The sequence below is a fragment of the Ptychodera flava genome, chromosome 19 (genome assembly GCF_041260155.1).
Source record: "Ptychodera flava strain L36383 chromosome 19, AS_Pfla_20210202, whole genome shotgun sequence".
NCBI classification, from domain to species: Eukaryota; Metazoa; Hemichordata; class Enteropneusta; family Ptychoderidae; genus Ptychodera; species Ptychodera flava.
The window spans coordinates 19,455,041-19,473,926 of NC_091946.1; the positions used below are offsets into that span (position 1 = coordinate 19,455,041).

General features: G+C 36.5%; 2 protein-coding genes across 2 annotated transcripts; both read left to right on the forward strand.

Annotated features, from left to right (window-relative positions):
• The first annotated feature begins 12,356 nt into the window (after nucleotides 1-12,356).
• On the forward strand, nucleotides 12,357-16,901 carry LOC139118076 (mu-type opioid receptor-like). The gene is made up of 3 exons (XM_070681370.1): nucleotides 12,357-12,740; nucleotides 15,467-15,559; nucleotides 16,827-16,901. The coding sequence occupies exons 1-3, from the start codon at nucleotides 12,357-12,359 to the stop codon at nucleotides 16,899-16,901; spliced, it is 552 nt and encodes a 183-aa protein (XP_070537471.1).
• Nucleotides 16,902-16,932: 31 nt separating this feature from the next.
• LOC139118077 (somatostatin-like receptor F_48D10.1) lies at nucleotides 16,933-18,362 on the forward strand. Its single transcript, XM_070681371.1, has 2 exons — nucleotides 16,933-17,355; nucleotides 18,297-18,362. Exons 1-2 carry the CDS (start codon nucleotides 16,933-16,935, stop codon nucleotides 18,360-18,362), a joined length of 489 nt encoding a protein of 162 aa, XP_070537472.1.
• The last annotated feature ends 524 nt before the right edge of the window (nucleotides 18,363-18,886 follow it).

The following is an 18,886-nucleotide window of genomic DNA, read 5'->3' on the forward strand; positions in this document are numbered from 1 at the left end:
AAAGAAAAGTAGGTGAGGTTACATTTTCAGATTAAATCAACATTAATTAACCATCTAAGCATCCCAAATTAGTTCCAATCGTGTTTTTAGGTAGTCGTGAGTTGTGTAAATTAGAAGCTTTGGGAATATTGTAAGTCTTAGTCTCAACTCGTTGAAATTGAGTATGTATATATCATATCGAAGTTTATTTCAGACGATTTGCTCGTTGCTGTATTATGTGACAAATACTGAAAAGCATTAATGAGATTATCTCGATCGGGGTAGATAAACACTTCTGAAATTATCTTAATTGTATCAAGCTGTTTCCTCCAGCCATTGAAAACACTGTGGAGATTCAAGTCTGATTTACACGGGACATAAATCAGAGCCGCGTTTGCAAATTTTTCAATTTTACATTTATGTCTGATTTTGACATCTCTTAAGTATAATGTGCCAATTGTCTTTCAAAGTGTTCTCGTCAACCGCATTGGTTGGAAGTTGGAAACAAGGCTAGTCAGTTTGGCTGTATCCTTCATAATAGGAAATACGACTAGTTTTCAATCGGGTTCGAACCCACAACCAGAATGACATCCGTTAAACGAGAAGGCAAGTAACAATAGGAAATCATCGCATGAAATCATTACGAAAGGATTGGAAGAATATTTGAGGAAGAAAACTTCAGACGCTCTGTTATAATGCTGCTTATTGCACTTAAATTTCCGTCCAGTAACTCACAAAATTGTCATACACCTTCTTTCGTCTAAGATTAATGGTCAGAGGAGCCGAAATATATAAAGCTAACTTGTTTTTTCAATACTTCTAAATTGTAGCACTTATTCAAAACATTGTCTTCGATACAGTGATTTCGATATGTAGAAAGACTAAAATTTCTAAGAAACTTTATATTCCCCGTTCACATTGCAATAAACTAGCCTTTTCCTAAAATGTTGGTTTGAAATGTATGATGCAATTGTACATACGGCGTAATGTAATGTACTGGCGATATCTTGGCATAATACACTGGCAAATTGCAATATATATTGTGAGACATCGTTGTGAATTTTGTTTATATGACATGACGTATTCTTTACTTCTTGAAAGGTAAACTTTTACAAATAAACATATCTGAACAAATAATTATAATCCGCTATGAATTATATGTGTGCTTTCAACACTTCTGAACGAAAATAGTTTAAAGTGCCATCATCGCTACATCCGGGGTATCTGTTCTCTGCACAAACGTAGCACCTGTAAACGTTTTGTGTACCTCACTTTAGTTTTGATGTTTTGTTCAGTGGCATGATTTACTAATACTTGAATAACGACATTGTTACGGGAATGCCTCACACCGTAAGAAATTTCGTCGCATTAATGTTACAAGCGAAGGAGTCAATACTTACTAAATAACTTCACGTGTCGAACACTAACAAGATATTATATTTTAGCAAAGCGAGGACCTTCATAAGACTAAAAGACTGCAAACTTCTAAATGCAAAATACTTCGCCATGGCATTGGTTTCTGTCACTTTTCACAATCCTACCACAGCTTTATTTTGGATTGTGTTTAGCTAACTTTTTATGGTGCAATATCTTTAGGCTAACCGGGAAGGGAGGTAGTCAATTTTACTAAATAACTTCACATGTCGAACACTTTCGAGATATGATATTTTGGCAAAGCAAGGCTAAACTCTTATCTTAGCGAAGCTATATTACTACATATTTTGAAAACAATACTAAATTATGCGTATGACATCCAATTCTCTAATGTTTAAACCACGAATAATCCAAACTGCAATATTAACGAAGCGATAATGTTGTGATAGAAATCAACAGAAGATCATATTTAGGGGGGCGGCTTTTTCCTTCAGGCCGCCATATTTGATAATGATTGTCACTTTCCAACAGCCAGTCAGGATCGTATGTCCTTTGCAAGTTCTTGATTATGGGTAGGGGTTAGGCCTTGGAGTTGTCGGTTTCGGGGTAAGGATAAAGTTCCAGGGTCGTGTAGAAGCATTTGCTGGAGCAGACGAGAGCTAGGACCGCTAACCCTGACCCCGAACACTAACCTCTACCCTAGCCTTGACCAAAATCATGGATGTGCCAGGGACATGTGTCCCAGCGATATTCTTCAATGGACAAACTAGTCTTGGAAATGTGATGAAAAATTAAAATTCCTACTTTAGTATTTTGGTAAGTTCCGTGAATGGTCATGGATAATATTATTTCTAGTTTGTGTTTGATAGCCATCCATAATAGACTTTTGAAAAATCTATCAGTTCTTATAATTTTCGCTTTACTTTGTCCCTTATCCTACCTATCGACTGAAGACGTCAAAGCTCTCGTTTCAACGACTGGCCTCGGACAATAACAACGGAAACTCGTAGACTCGAGAGTATTTCCACCAGTCGAGCTCTAACTACGACGTAATCTTGCCAGATTTTACGTCACCATACGGAAACAAAGCGACGAAGAGTATGCGCTAAATTCGGTATCCAGGTACCATAAATGAGCGGCCAACGAAGATCAACAACGGCAAATGAGTAATATTGAGTGGGGTTGATAAAAAAATTCAACCCGCGACCGAGCACATCGACAAGCGATAGTGCAATATCAGTGTGCGCCATCAGTAATTCGCAATCCTTGCTATGGTGTAGCCAGCAAGTGCAAAACCAGTTACCGGGGCTAGTCTCCAATGCTAAAATCACTGGAGGAGTCTTCAACTTCATATTCAACATCGCGGCCACAGGAAACAACTCTTAACGAGGGCGGCGTCTTTCTCTTCTAGTACCTCCATGCTTCACCAGATGTCCGTGTACCATCTTGTCCCATCTAACAGCCGTAATCGGACTCTGATTAGTCTAATTTCGCGCACAATTGTAAAGTTTCAGTCATTCGAATTTTTATTATAGTTGATCATGTTACTCAAAATACCAAGTTTGTTCACATGTAATAAAATATTTAAGATTTCTGTCATAAAACGTCTTTGTTTGTATCTGTTTCCGTTGTCTCAGTCGAGGTGGAAATACAGTGACACTGACAGAGTGAACTCTTCTTCAAAATATTAACATATGAATAGCAGAAAGTTTCCCTTACCCAATCAGTGAGCTCACAGCTGATGAAAAGGTCATCCACAGCATGTCAATGCGCATCATTCCAACGACCAGATTCAACCTTAAAAGCATGTGCGATAGTTCACTAATGTCTGACCATTGCTGCGTATCGATATCAATACATCTTGTTTAAATATTTTCAAAAATACAGCATCATCATCAACTCCTCGGTGCTCCCACACTTTACCAAAACGGTAACATTGTAATAGGTATTTTACGCTATTAGCTCAAAAATCACACTTACTTAAATTTATTTCTCTTAAATTGGCTGATAGTGTGTTTCCAGTATAATTGGGAGTTGGGTGCTCCATACACCCTTCGCTCCGCTTGATGTGGTATTCATTTAATCAATTGGGTGAATGTAGGACACTTTCAAGCGTCAATCTGGGAAATATGTGATTCACAAAGTTACATTAATCACAATATATCCGCAATGAAACTCTTTCACGAGTCCCTCAACTGATAACTATATCCCAATTTGAAAAATAAATTATCAATATTTGAAATTTCGCACAGGAAAAGAAAAGAATTGGACCATTAAAGAAACTGAAGAAATAAAATATCTCACGTTCTGGAATTTTGCTTTAGCCAGATATCAATCACGATTTCCGATAATTTTCTTCAAAGTTAGTGAACATCATAGAGTTGTCGGTTCACACTTTTTACCGAACAATGAACATAGGCAGAATGTCATTTAGTCAAATTTATTTTATCATAAAGCCAAAAGCAATAGCTTAACAGCACAGGGAAAATCTTCATGTCAGAATAGTATTACATTACAATAATATATCACAGTCCCAATGCATAACAAAAAGTAATCTCAAAACTAACAACTACTCCTTAAAAGCTGTTCACCAAGCTCGATACCAGTCTAGCATAGATATGTTCATGTTATTCAACCTAGTAGCAATGTGAAGTTCCATCGTTCTGGCCATTCCGGGCGTTATTGCGTGGTATACTTAGCTTATTTATTACTTTCACGTACAACGTTCGTAGAAGACAGCATGTCCTGTCAAACATGCATTCTTGGATATTGAGGTATCGTTTACTTTGTACATCCTACCATTTGGGTATTGCATGAGCCTTTTAACCAAATCTAGACTTGTGCTGTCAACATTTCTTTCGTTACTCTAAAGACTGAGTGGCAGAATTACAAAGGTCTTGACTGATGGCTAAATCCCGGAAGAAAACATCTCTAATAATACACTCAAAATTTTGGTCAGTGATGAGCGGAAGTCGCGGTAAAACCTGAGAAGCGATTGAAAGTCAGCAATTTGATGACATGTAAGACACTAGGTCAACTAATACTGTCACGCTGTATTCAGCACTATATCCAAAAATGTTATCTTTGATGAAATTGACGTGCAATTAATGCATGTTGTGTGACACATTTGATATATTATCTCATTATTGCCCGAATAGCCTTCAAGCAATAATACAAGCAGCAACTGAACAGAGTTTGAGTTACGGTTTTAGTTGCGTCGCATATGTGCGCACTTTGCTTAATCTCACTGGCAAATAAAAATGATAGTGCAATGTTGTGAAAATCAAGAAGGCTCCATGCAAAGTATCGTCATATTATCGGACTTTGACTCGCCGTCAATAACCCTAATAAAGAGTATTTCCAAATCCTTGACAGCGCCGTCTAAATTACCGTTATTATCACTTCTTTCTTGCCATGCTGGTGACAAAATAAGAAACATCATTCTTAGTCTGATAGGTTGATAACGGCGAATAATCTTACTACAACACAAAAAATAAGGAATGCATAATTATGGTGTTGCGACAGAAAAATACGGTGAAGTCAGCGATTTCTTGTAACCAAAATTAATTGTAACTAATAATTCAATCCACGGGATTAAGGTGTTAATCAACAAGAAGTTACGATACAGTGTGAAGGTTATAGTACTTAACTGAGTTTATCGGCAAAGGAAATCCTCTACAATAATCTACTAACGATATTGAATCAAGACAGATACTAGCCTAAAATTACGTCTTACGGCTTTATTGAAGCTCTTTTGAATGCCATATCTTCTGAATGAAAGCTCAAGTCCACAGAATACAAGCCCCAATCGAACTGGCTGAAACACAGGTGTGCAGAGTACAAGTACAAGTCTAACTACTTTTGTCATTCAAAATGTACAGATAAAAGAGCCTTTCTACAAAACTCTAAGATTATTTGATCACTAAAATAATTATACAACAACTCTAGAACATCTTTCTATAAGCCGGTCATCGTGGGATGATGACCTGATCATCAAAATGCCTAATTAATTAACACATTATTCATAAATCCACGTAAGCATTATAACCCGACAATTCAAGGCAGCTGTAATTTAAGTTAAAAAGGTGATTTTTTACAAATACAATAAAGACATTAGTTCAAAATCTTGGATTTTAAAACAATGAACTTTGTTTTAGAACAAAAATGCTTTTTTAAAACTGTCACGGTACTGCCTGCTTACCATTTTGTATAACCACGGATTTATCGAAGAATTCACTATACAGAACGATTCCGCTACGATTTCAATTACCCAAAATACCTTATCGAAGGCGATTTGCCATATTCCCCATAGATAAAGAATCCTACAAATCACACAAACAAAAGAAGGTAACATGCAAACGAAGAAAACAATTGCATTCAACATTGTTACTCGCACAACTTGTATGCTTTCTTTTCGGATAGTCTGGTCAATTGTTGCCGGGTTAACCGACTTTGCTCTTCGTGACATTTCTCTCATGATCCTTGTGTACATTATGGTCGTCACAACTAAAGCAAGTCCTAACGGTACGTCAAATAAGGCAGAGCTTAGAGTTTTTGTTATTAACGTTTGTGTATCTTGAACGGAGCTATCCATACAAAACACAATTGTGGGCGACGCAAAGCAAACGCTTACGATCCACGACACCAGGATAGATTTGATGCACCTGCTGATTGTATTGATGGCGTGAGATTTCCATGGGTGACATATCGCAAGGTAACGTTCAACACTGATTACAGTTATCATGATAGTTGATTCTTCTGCGCTTATTATGAGAGGTGTAAATGAGATGACACATACTAAGGTAGCGTCGGCAGGGAAGTTTATGTGGACACAAACCATAAAAGTTAGTTGTGCACTGAGGTATAAGATATCAGCAATGCAAAGGTTCAATAGATAGTAGTTCGTGATCGTCTACATTTCTGCTCGTCTCGCCATTACAAAGATGTAGCTCATATTACCAAATATGCCAATCACAGCCACTGGTATGGTTATGATGATGAATACTCGATTATACTGTGTTATTTTCTCTCTCTGTCCTTCGGCATAATAGCTGGCTTCGTTGTAATTTAAATGTGTGTTGTTTGAACAATTCATCGCGTGACTTGATATGATGTTTACTTCTTCTGTTTGGTGTGGATTTGACAAAGTGTTATCTGTAAAATATATTAAAATCATAAATGCCTGCTGAAGAAGCTAAAATGATAACTCCAAAATTGAAATACATTTTTTGTTACATTTTTAGAATTCAGTAATAAGTTACACACGTGCGAACATGTAGTACAAAGCTAATCTCAGAGTCGTCCCTAACTCACAGCATACAAATCTTCCGGCGTGTTACCAAACTTCATAAAAGATAAAATAAAGGTTAACCCATTGCTGAAAGGTACCAGTCGTACATTTATAGCGCAGAATTTTACGTTACCTTGATCAAACTGTCCCACAATTTCATTGAAAAGTGAGTTCAACAAAGGCCAGTTTCCTTTCAAAGGCCTCTGACCATCTACTGTACATTTATATTTCCGAGTCAGTCGAATCACGTACACTGAAATTAAATCATTCTTTCCGTTGGGGTTTCAAGACGTGTTTTGCAGGGGCCCAAAGTGATTTGTGTATGATTTGTATATAAGTAATGTAGCATTAAAGGGATGCCTCACCAAACAAATATTGTGTCCATGTGCATATTCAAACGTTTGTTATGCGAGATGGGCTCTTATGTCAAATACGAATCTTGCCAATATAATGTGTCTGCTTTTGTTAACACACATATTACATTCAAGGCAAACTATCAAATTAACTTTTCTATTCAACAAGTGGATATTGTTGCGTCAATATTTAGAAAGACTGTCGCTAAATATTCCTGTATGCATTGTTACGAGATATAGTATATTGAATACACTCTTCGATCTTGCAATTTATCGTTACCTGTTGACAATACTATGCAGCGAAAGCATTATTGCTTTAGTTAGTTGATTTATTGATTTCAGTATGTACTCTGTCAGTCAAAAACGTCTTTAAAAACCTTATTGCAAATCAGATATGAGTAAATAAATACATCAATACGATCACATTATGTAGAAGCTGGCTGTATGAGCACGTAAACACCATTGGAGGACCTCAAATTAAAAAAGTGTTAATTACGAAGTTTCACTTCAACCAAGACATAGCCGCAGAATATATTCTTAATTTAGATAAACGTTTTCTGTTGTCACAAACACTATAAGCGCCACGAAAAAACCAGACACTTATCGACTGAAAATCGCATTTTGACAGATACGACAGATACGAATAGTAAGCGCATCCTGCCCCACATGCGGCACCCGTCATATATCAATCTGTAAGTGAAATAGGTAGTGGTCACCAACTAACAATTTAACACCAATTTAACAAATAATGTGATTATTGACAGTGTCAAATGCAGCAGAAAGGTCAAGAAAAATGACTGATACATCATGCTTTGAATCGAGACCAAGTAAAATGTCATTGTTTACTTTTAAAAGAGCATTCTCATTGCTATGACCATGTTTATAAACAGATTGTAAAGGTTCCTCCAAAGAATTATAAGAAATTCGTGTCTTAGGTCTAATGGAAACAATACGTTCCAGAAATTTGTTAAAGATGTTGCACTTCAATGCAGATTTTTAGCAGGGGTTTTACAACAGCTTATTTAAAGCAAGTGGGTACAAACCCCGTATTTGGTGACTTGATACAAATTTCAGGGATGAAAGGTAACAGAACTGGGCTAACAACTTCATCCTTCAGGATCCTGACGGGGACAGGATCAAGACAGCATTAGATGAGGGCGATGAGCTGATATTCTCATCAACCTCATTTGCTGTAGTATACTGAAAAAAATCTAATCGACACTCAGGTCCTGTAGAAAAAGATGATGGTACCTACCAGTATTTTGATTTGTTAAAGTAAACTTTGAACTGAGAATTTGAATTCGGTTTAAAAAGAACTGGACAAATCTGTTTTCAAGTTCAGCCAAGTGATCATGATCGCGTAGCGGCATTGAGTTCATTCTCTGTCCCAGAAGCCCTGAAACAACACTGAATAGTTGCTTCTGATCACCAGAACAACTTTCCATTAGACTGGCACAGTAACTTCTCTTGCTCTGTCGACTTGACGCAAAACGTACAAGAGAAAAACAGCAACACAGCAACAAAGCAATGGAGCTTATTTTCGGTCAAGTTGATTACTATAGGTCAACGTTAAATATCTGAAATCATGGGGAGTGGATGGGGCAGGCGTTACATGTAACTAGGACTGCGGGAGATTAACGATTGTCATGAAAGGAGAACGCATTAAAGTTGTGAGGCACAACCGAGTGTTAAGGAGGACTGACGGGGTGCAGATGATTGATGAACCTGCTACAGAGGGTAGAATGTAAGTTACATGCGAAGCGTTACGTTTAGGTAGGTAGGTGGAATTCGGCATTTTGTAATATTTGTAATATTTTCACTGCTGTACTTAATGACGAATAGACTGCGAAAGATACTCTTACAAAGATAATGTCACTACAAGGTAGCAACGCCTTAATGCGGTCAAATAATTCTGAAAGATTGTCGACCGCATGATCTAAACGAAAACGTCTTTCTACGATATCGATGTTAAATATTTCGACAAACTTTAAATATTAAGTTATGATAAAACCCTATTTTGAATTACCCTTTGCACTGGGGAAGTAAAGACTGGTACAGATGTTGTCCTACTGAATTGGTAGTGCAACTCCTTCCGTTTAACAAACTGAAAAGAAGCATTATTTATTTGAACCAGTTGAATGGTGGGCACATCAAAACATTGTTATGCTGTTGGTGATCACGAACTTATTTCAATAGGATACGCGGCACTGAGCGATCAAAGTTGCTTCTGGTGACCAGTGCTATAACTTGTTACGGGGAGAGTTACACAGGAACATTTTGTCAAATTAAGGTATTATGGGTGATGGGTATCAAATAAAACCCACAAAGAATCTTGTCCGCCTGCGCATTTAAGTGATTCGATTTTCACAGAAATTAGCAATGTCAATGGTTGAACTTTACACCACGTACACGACTGAATTCATATGATGGTAGTTTTATCAACATGGTAATAATATTCCCTATTATCTCTTTATCACAATGTTATAAGTTGCTTTTGGTTTTGCAAAATTATTGGCCTTATGATCAGTTGGCTGTCACTGCAAGATAATTACAGACTTGACTACAACGAATAAGTTGACAGCATTTGTCAATTAAGTTGATTCTCAATTAATCAGTTTACTGTAGCCTTTAGCTTTCGTTTTACATTTCTCATTGATCTGCCAATTTCACTGAAAATTAAATCGCCCCTTTCTGATGTTCCACATATTATATTTTTTCAGCATAGATGATATCGTTAATGTTTTATGTATTGTTATTATCATTCACGAACATTTCCCCCGCGAAAGACAATGAGGCCCCGGCACTTGTATTACACAAATGCTGTATCCACTGAAAAGTGACGTGCTGCGCTGTAAGCAGTGTCACGCACGCTGTAAAAAATTCCAAATCCGGAGATTTTTTCGGAAAACAGTGTCAAAACGTGGCCAACGAGTGGTCCATTTTACTTTATGATTGATTGTGATCTTTGTAATCACAATTTACGTTTTAGCAGTAAAGTTACGAAGTTTGCGATACTGTGAGTTTTTAATATTAATATTCATATTCACGGGCATGTAAACAAACCATTACTGCGTGTTTTAGTCAGTCACGTTGTTCATCTCGACCAATTACAACGCGACGAACAGGGCATTGTAAAATACTGCCGTTATACGTCCGTATCGCATGGAGTATTATCATACAGTAAGTTTCGGTATCAGTTGACGCAAAGTACAATAACATTGACGAGGAGTAAAATCACTATTGGTTTAATTGGACGCTATTTGACCTTTAGTCTCTTAACAGTTGGATGTAACCACCAATTGTTTCCCAAAAATGCAATCTAACCATCATCATTAATTTTGTGAAATAATCATCTAAAACCACAATTTTTTTCATGTACGCTGCACAGCGAGTGTTAAATTTTCATCCTGTAGCACTGACACTGTATCACGCGTACCACGTCTGCATGCGATTGAGCGACGCAATGTACGACGGTGCATTCTGAAAACGCTTCAGTTTTCACCCTTCTTGTAACATTCGACCAAAAAGGTGTATAATAACAAGGTTAATCACAATCTACCGGGATTTATGTCCGAGTACATCTTACGCTTTGGTACAACTTCGGCTGTAAGATATACTTAGGCATAAATCCCGGTATTTTGTGAATAACCTAATACTATGACTAATTCTTGTAAATGATAAACAATGCAGTAAGGGGTGATGAAAAGCATGCATTGTATGGAAACGCCATACCGTCGGTCAGGTATAGGTAAAAGTTGAATTTTGATCACTAGTGTAGCATCGTATGGTATCTCATTGGACTTATATATGCTCATGTGGTATCTTGAATACGCGCTGATAACTCCTTTGTTTCGCCGACGGAGTTGCATGCGCACAAATCGTCGCAGTCACGATAAGTTTGCGTAAGTGCATGTTAAAAATTTAGTATAATATATCAATCTTACTTATAATTGCCAGAGGGCAAATTTCTCCTGCTGCGAGGGCACATAAACCCATGTATTCAGGCAATAATATTTTTATTACATGCCTCTTCACAGTTAATGCTATATGACGTACAGGGCATTTTCAAACAATTTAACCATTATCGACAAGCATCAAACAGATTTTAACGAAAGTCAAAATAGCAGTGCGCGTATGGACATTTTACATCTAGCGTTAAGCGTCTACTTTGACGTCGAAAACATCGAAAGGCTTTACTGCACCGGGTAGCCATGGAAACCAGTCAGTTCATCGTTCACCGGCCCGCTAACATTCCGGATTTTCCTATTCAAATCAATGCACTGATTTGCACTCACATCAAGGCATGTGATAAAGCTGACAGTGTCACTCTGAGCTGATTAAATTAAAATTTAATTCTCTACACATTCTAAGCAACAATGACATGTACATTTGAAAGATAATATTGATTCACGTTGTTTTAAGATAGAAAAAATAAATCCAAACACCGTTGGTAAAATCGTACTATGTGGTTATTGATCATTTCAATCTTCTGGAGAAGAGTTGTGATTTCCATAATTTTATAGGTTTAAATGCCAAAGAAGTGAGAAAATATTATTCTTGGAGCTGTATTTATTTCATAGACAAATATAACGTACAAATTATGGAATGTTCAAAGGAAAACATTATTCGATTATTCTCATTTGTGTCTGACATCATACCCTGTTTTGTTTGCTATTTTGTATCGACAGCATACGATACTTTATTGCTGATCGCAGCAATACTGTCATCTTTGATGTGTTACATACTGGAGATCTTTAAGATCGTCTTAGAAATTTGAAAGAGTGGCTGGCACATTGTACCTTTAATCGTTGACTACATCATTCACAGGTAACGTAAAGTATTTAAAAATGTATAATTTTTTATTCTTTGTAGGGTACATTTTACTTTCCAATTTTATCTTTATTTTCTAATACGTGCATACGGTGCAGGAGCTTTACGTTTGGTATAGGAAAGGTGACTATCTACAACTCATAAAGCTCCTACGAGTTTATAAAATCGAACTATCTGATATGCAAGTATTTCATCTATATGGTGCGAAATCATGACCCTTGGATAATAATAACTGCAACATATCTCCTATATGTATCAGAAAAATCTATCAGATTTAATTAATACGTGAACACCAAATAAGCAATGCAAATAATACATGCAGGTAATTTCTATATATTGTACTTCGTGTTCACAAACACTTATCAGCCTTGCTTGCTTTAGAGTCTCTTAAAGCTTTTATCCTACATTTCTTGTTGCTTGACAGAAAAACGCCGCTGTCATAGTTCGACCTATTACACCCAAAGAAAATTATGAAGGCCTCAGCGACGCAAATCCCTGATGGTTCGAATAACACATACTTTGATGTCAACATGCCTGTCAACATAACTGGAAACAATGAGGGATTTTCAGCTGGTGAGCACACATACTATGCCATCATCATAATTATTATGGTGTTTGGCATATTTGGCAATATGTGCTACATGTTTGTGATCGTGCGAGTGGCAGAGATGAGAACCATCACCAACTATTATCTACTGAACCTGAGCGTTTCTGATACAATCTTCCTTGGTTCAGAGCTGGTGTACATAGTGTTATTCTATGGAGGCTTCACGATCAATGGCACTCTTATTTGCTTCATTACATTCATACCGGCATTTCTCACTGCTGAAGAATCATGCATCATGATAACTTTCATCAGTGTTGAGCGTTATCTTGCAATATGTCATCCACTGAAATCTCATTCCATCAACACCGTAAGCAGATGTGTCAAATCAATTCTTGTGTCATGGATAGTAAGTGTTTTTTTCGCTTCACCTGCCGTCGTGGCATGCGTAACAGCACCTAAAGACACCGAGACGTCTGCCATACAAGCAACATGCTACACCTTGTTCATCTTACCCTTGTGCTTTGGCTTGATTATGACTGTTCTTATGTATACTAAAATCGTGAGGGAAATGGCAAGAAGGGCAAAATCGGTTTCTCCAGCAACAACTGACCAAACCATTCGAAAAGAAAGCATGCAAGTCGTGCGTGTAACCATCGCTAATGCAATAGTGTTCTTCACATGTATGTTACCAGCGATTATCAATACTATCGGCAACATTCTTTATCGTTTGGGTCTGTGGAAAACTTTTTCTGAAACGCGTTTTATCTCTGAAAGTGTGTCTCTCATCTTTGTCGTAATTAATTCTACAGCAAATCCATGGTTGTACAAAATGGTCAGCGAGAAATACCGTAACAGCTTTAAACAGGCATTTAGATGTTAGAACCAAGAGCGTAGGTTGTTTAATCAATTAGCTGGAACAATTTATTCATATGTGTATTTTGACGATATAGATCACATGTTTGACATGTCTCTTTTTGATAGAGGGTAGCAGTGATATTCTTATTACCTCGCAAACGTTATTGTACCGTCGTATTGTCTAAGACCATCTCTTTCCTAAAGCGCTTCATTTAATTTAATTTGACATGTACCATGAGGGAAATTATAGTATGTACCTATCTACTGCACTTTAAGTAATCGTGTGTTGTGTAAATTAGAAGTTTGAGAATTGTGTGTCATAGTCTAAACAACTGGTTGAAATTGGTATATATATTTATTATATTGATTATACCTAACATAAGTGAAAAAATAATGAGCTGAACCAGAAAGGGAATAAATAAACACATCTGAAAAGTCCTTAATTGTTTCGAGCTGTTTCCTCCAGCAATGAAAAACAACACACTGTAAAGATTCCAGTCAGATTTACATGGGACGCAAATCAGAGCGATGTTAGATTATTCAATTCTACACTTAGAAAATGATATTGAAATCTCTTAAGTATAATAAGTCGAGTTCTTGTTAATTATATACGATACAGTAAGGGGTGATGAAAAGTTATGAAAAATTACATACAGCCTTTACATTCCTATAGGCTGGCATTTTTCTCAACATTTAAGTTTGGAACGTATAATGCAGTTGTACATCTGAAAATCTATATGTTATGGTGATATCTTGGCATGATACGTAAGCGAATGACGACAGCAATTATGTGATATTATTTTAATATTCTTTATATGACACAGAGTATATCAAACTTAGTGAAAGGTTAAATCATACTGGGGAAGAACTACTCTTACAAATAATCATATCTGAACTATCAATAGCACCTTGAGATCACCAACAGTTGCTGCCCATGCCACATCGACCACTGGGACCATTGGGCATAGATCCTTGTTGAGCTGGAAACTGTCTGACATTACCTCTGCTGTGCGATGTACTCGAACATAACGCGGTATTTTGTGAATATCCTTACATTATGACCGATTCTTGTAAATGATACATAATGCAATAAGGGGTGATGAAAGCATGCATCATATGGAAATGTCACATCGTCGGTCAGACTCCCCGATAGATATAGGTGAACGTTGAATTTTGATTACGAGTGTTGCATCATATTGTATCTCATTCGACATAATATGTTCGTGTGGTACACTGTTTTGTGTCACCGATGGAGTTGCATGTGTACAAAGCGTCGCAGTCAGCATTAAGTCTGCGTAGGTGCATGTTGAAATCTACTACAATTATCAGATCCACTCTGAATTCTACTTCCTTATTTTCCGGCAATCAATGGACATTTGGAGATTACCAAATACCTTACTAACGAACTTCAATGTTAAGTTAATATTAGCAATACGCTGCATAATTTGAATAACACTACATATGCAATAGGTAAACTAATAAAAAACACATCACGCTGACTTCGATAGCCTCACTTCCAATTATGATTGTGAGCTATAGCCGACAGTGACTCCGAACTGGATAAATTAAAACCTAATTCTCTAAACATTGTAAGCAACAATAAATATAGGACCGGTATATAAATTTGAATGATTACATTGATCCACGCTCCTTTGAAGTAGCACAATAAACCCAAACACCGTTGGTAAAATCGTATTATGTGGTTATTGATCACTTTAATTGTCTGTCTATACGAGTTATGACAGCAATACTTTTGTAATTTAACTTTATTAATTTTATAAGTTTAAATGTTAAAGTAATATGACAGAATCCCACGACCTCGGGGGTCGCTCTGTGGCGTTCCAAAAGTATTTCCGGAGGGATGCGATGTATGCTGCCACCTGTACTTTTCGGAGAAAAGCGAGGCGACGTTTGTCTTTGCCATGGTCGATAAAGGTACTAAAACTATCGCTTGTTGATGTGCTCGGTCGTAATTTGTAATCAACCCCACTCAATATGTTACTCATTTGCCGTTGTTGATCTTCGTTGGCGATTGATTTTATCATTATCTTCCTCGCTAGGTTTCCGTACTCTGATGTAAAATCTGGCAAGTAGTAGGTCAAATTCAACTGGTAGAATACTCTCGAGACTACGATTTTCCGTTGTTATAGTCCGACGCCAGTCGACGAAAGCAACAACTCCGCGACGCGCTTTCAAAACGGTGTTTTTGTTTTTTTTTTTTTTTTTGTTTTTTTGCAGCACCGCGAGAGCTTTGACGTCTTCAATCGAGATCGCAGCAAATTGGTAGATGTGGACGGCTTTACCGTGGATTTCGCCGGTGCCGCTTCCATAGTAGTCACAGTTTTTTGTTCCGTCCGGTGCCGAGATATTAGTTTCACCTCGATAATTATATTCTTTTTCAAAGTTCAAAATAAATACAGTTCTGCCAATCGTAATGCTTATTTTCCTCCATAGATATACAATCCGCTTCAATTTATTTTTGTTTAGGAGCAGGCGACAATATTTACCGATAGAAAGTAGTACCGGATAATAACTAATTTGCATAATTTAGCGTGAAATAATTTATTAGCCATGGTTCTCTATATAACATTATTTAATGGCACGTGACCTGTTTTCAAAATGCTTAGCAGTTTGCAAAATATTTTGCTAAAAAGTAAGCAATTAGTAAAATATTTAAAAGCAGTGATAATTAGCTCAATTAAAAGATCAAATACTGGAAAATTTTCACAGTTTTTATGCAAAAAATAGAGGGACTATATTAACTCTGGCTGTGAAAATACCAACTTTATTTCGCTGACAACAGATTTGTAATCTAAGGTACGTATGTGATAATCAGAAAGTATTATCCTCAGAGTTATATTTGATTTAGAGACTAAGAGAAACTACAAATTATGAAATGTTCAAACAGAAGCAATATTCAATTATTTACATGTATATTCCACATGGAACCCTGTTTCGTTGGATATTTTTATCTAGAGAATCACAATATTTTGTTGTTGATCGATGCAATGCTGTCATCTTTGATGTGTTGCATACCGCACATCTGTCAGATGGTCTTTGAAATTTGAAACGGCAGCTGGCACACTGTATCTCTAATCATAATAGAGGACTTCTTCCAAGGTAACGTAAAGTATATACAAATGTATATATTGTTCTTAGTTTTAGCGTACATTTTACTTTTCAATGTTATTTTTATTTTCTAATATGTGCATACATTGCGTGTACTTTAAGTATGGTATAGGAAACGTGACTGCTTGCAACTCATTAAGCTCCTACGCCTTTTTAAATAGAACTTTCTGATATGCAAGTATTTCATCTATATCATGCAAAATCATGACCCTCTATGGAATTAATGTTACTTATCTGCTATATGAATCACAGAAGTGTATGAGAATAATATGTGAACATTAAATCTTGCAATGAAATCTGACATGTTACGTAAATTTTTTGAGTGTGCAAATATTACATGAAAGTTATTTCTGTGCAAATACTCACATTTTATTGTTTACTTTAGTTCGTGTTCACAAACACTTAATATCGGCCTTGCTTGCTTTAGAGTTCTTAAAGCTTTTATCCCACATTTCTTGTTGCTTGGCAGAAAAACGCCGGTATCATAGTTCTACCAATTACATCCAAAGAAAATTATGAAGACCTTAGCGACGAAAATCCCTGATGGTTCGAATAACACATACTTTGATGACAACATGCCTGTCAACATAACTGGAATGAATGAGGGATTTTCAGTTGGTGAACACGCATACTATGCCATCATCATAACCATTATTCTGTTTGGCATATTTGGCAATACCTGTTACTTGTTTGTGATAGTGCGAGTGAGAGGAATGAGAACTATTACGAACTATTATCTACTAAACCTAAGCATTGCTGATACTATCTTCCTCAGTTCAGAGCTGATGTACATTGTGTTTGTCTACGGACGCTTCACTATCAATGACACTCTTATGTGCTTCATTGCATTCACATCGGTATTTGTCACTACAGAAGAATCGTGCATCATGATAACTGTCATCAGCGTTGAGCGTTATCTTGCTATATGCCATCCACTAGAATCTCATGCCATCAACACCATACGCAGATGTGCAAAATCAATTCTTGTGTCATGGATCGTAAGTGTTGTTTTCGCCTCACCCGCCGTCGTGGCATGCATAAAAACACCTAAAGACACAGAGCCGTCTGCTATACAAGCTATATGCTATATCTTCTTAACTGTACCATTCAGCTTGGCTTAATTATCACAGTTATTATGTACATCAAAATCATGAGAGAAATGGCAAGAAGAGCAAAATGTGTTTCTCCAGCAACAACTGACCAAAGTATTCGAAAGGAAAGTATGCAAGTCGTGCGAGTAACCATTGCTAATGCGATAGTTTTCTTCACATGTATGTTACCAGCAATCATTAATGCTATTGGCAACATTCTATATCGTTTTGGTTTATGGAAAGCTTTTTCTGAAACGCGTTTTATCTCTGAAAGTGTGTTTCACATCCTTTTCATTATTAATTCTGCAGCAAATCCATGGTTGTACAAAATGGTGAGCGAGAAATATAGAAACAGCTTTAAGCAGGCATTTAGATGTTAGAACCACTTACGTAGGTTGTGTAATTAATTTATTCACTTGAGCTGTTTTCTCCAATGTTAGAACCTAGTATGTAGATTGTTTAATTAATTGTCTCGAGCTCTTTACTCCACCAATAGAAACATACTGTAGAGATTCTAGTCCGATTTATATGAGACGGAAATCAGAGCGTTTTAAGATTTTTCAATTCTACATTTACATAATGATATTGACATCGCTCAAGTATAATGTGCGCAGTACCTTTCAAGTGTAATGACTAACCTATTGGTCGGTATAGTTAGAAACATGGCTGAGCCGCTTTGCTCTAACCTTGATAATACTGCGCAGAGTGACATCAGTTTAACGAGAAGGCAAGTAACCATGAGAAAGTGTCACATTAAATGATTGCACAAGCATTGGAAGGATATTTGAGGAAGCAAATTTCAGATATTCTTTTGTAATGTTTTCTACTGCACTTAAATTTCCATTCAGGAACTCACAAAACTGTACCAGAACCTCTATGGTCGAAACTTAATGGTTAAAAGAACAGAACTATAAATTTAATTGTTCTTTCAACTTTTTTTCGAAAAATATTAAGGTCTCAATGTAGAACCTATTCTAAAATTGCATCAAACTTTGCCTTTCGGCACAATGATTTCGATATGGAGAAGGAATTAAAACTTATAAGGCAAATCACATAAACCGTTTACATAACAATTTGCTGGCCTTTTTTTCAACATTTAAGTTTGGAACATATAATGCAATCGCACATCTGGAAACCTATGGTATGGCGATATCTTGGCATGATACGTCAGCGAATGACAACAGAAATTATGTGATATTATTTTTAATTTTCTTTATATGACACGGAGTATATCAAACTTATGTGAAAGACTAACTTATACTGGGGAAGGTCTAGTTACAAAAACACATATGTGAACTAATAATAATAATCCTCTATATATTCAAGCTTTCAACACTTTTGAACAAAAAAGTATTAAGTGCGATTGTATAACTATATCAGGCGGATCCCTTCTCTGAAGAAACAGTTATCGTAGCATCCGTTCACATCTTATATCTCC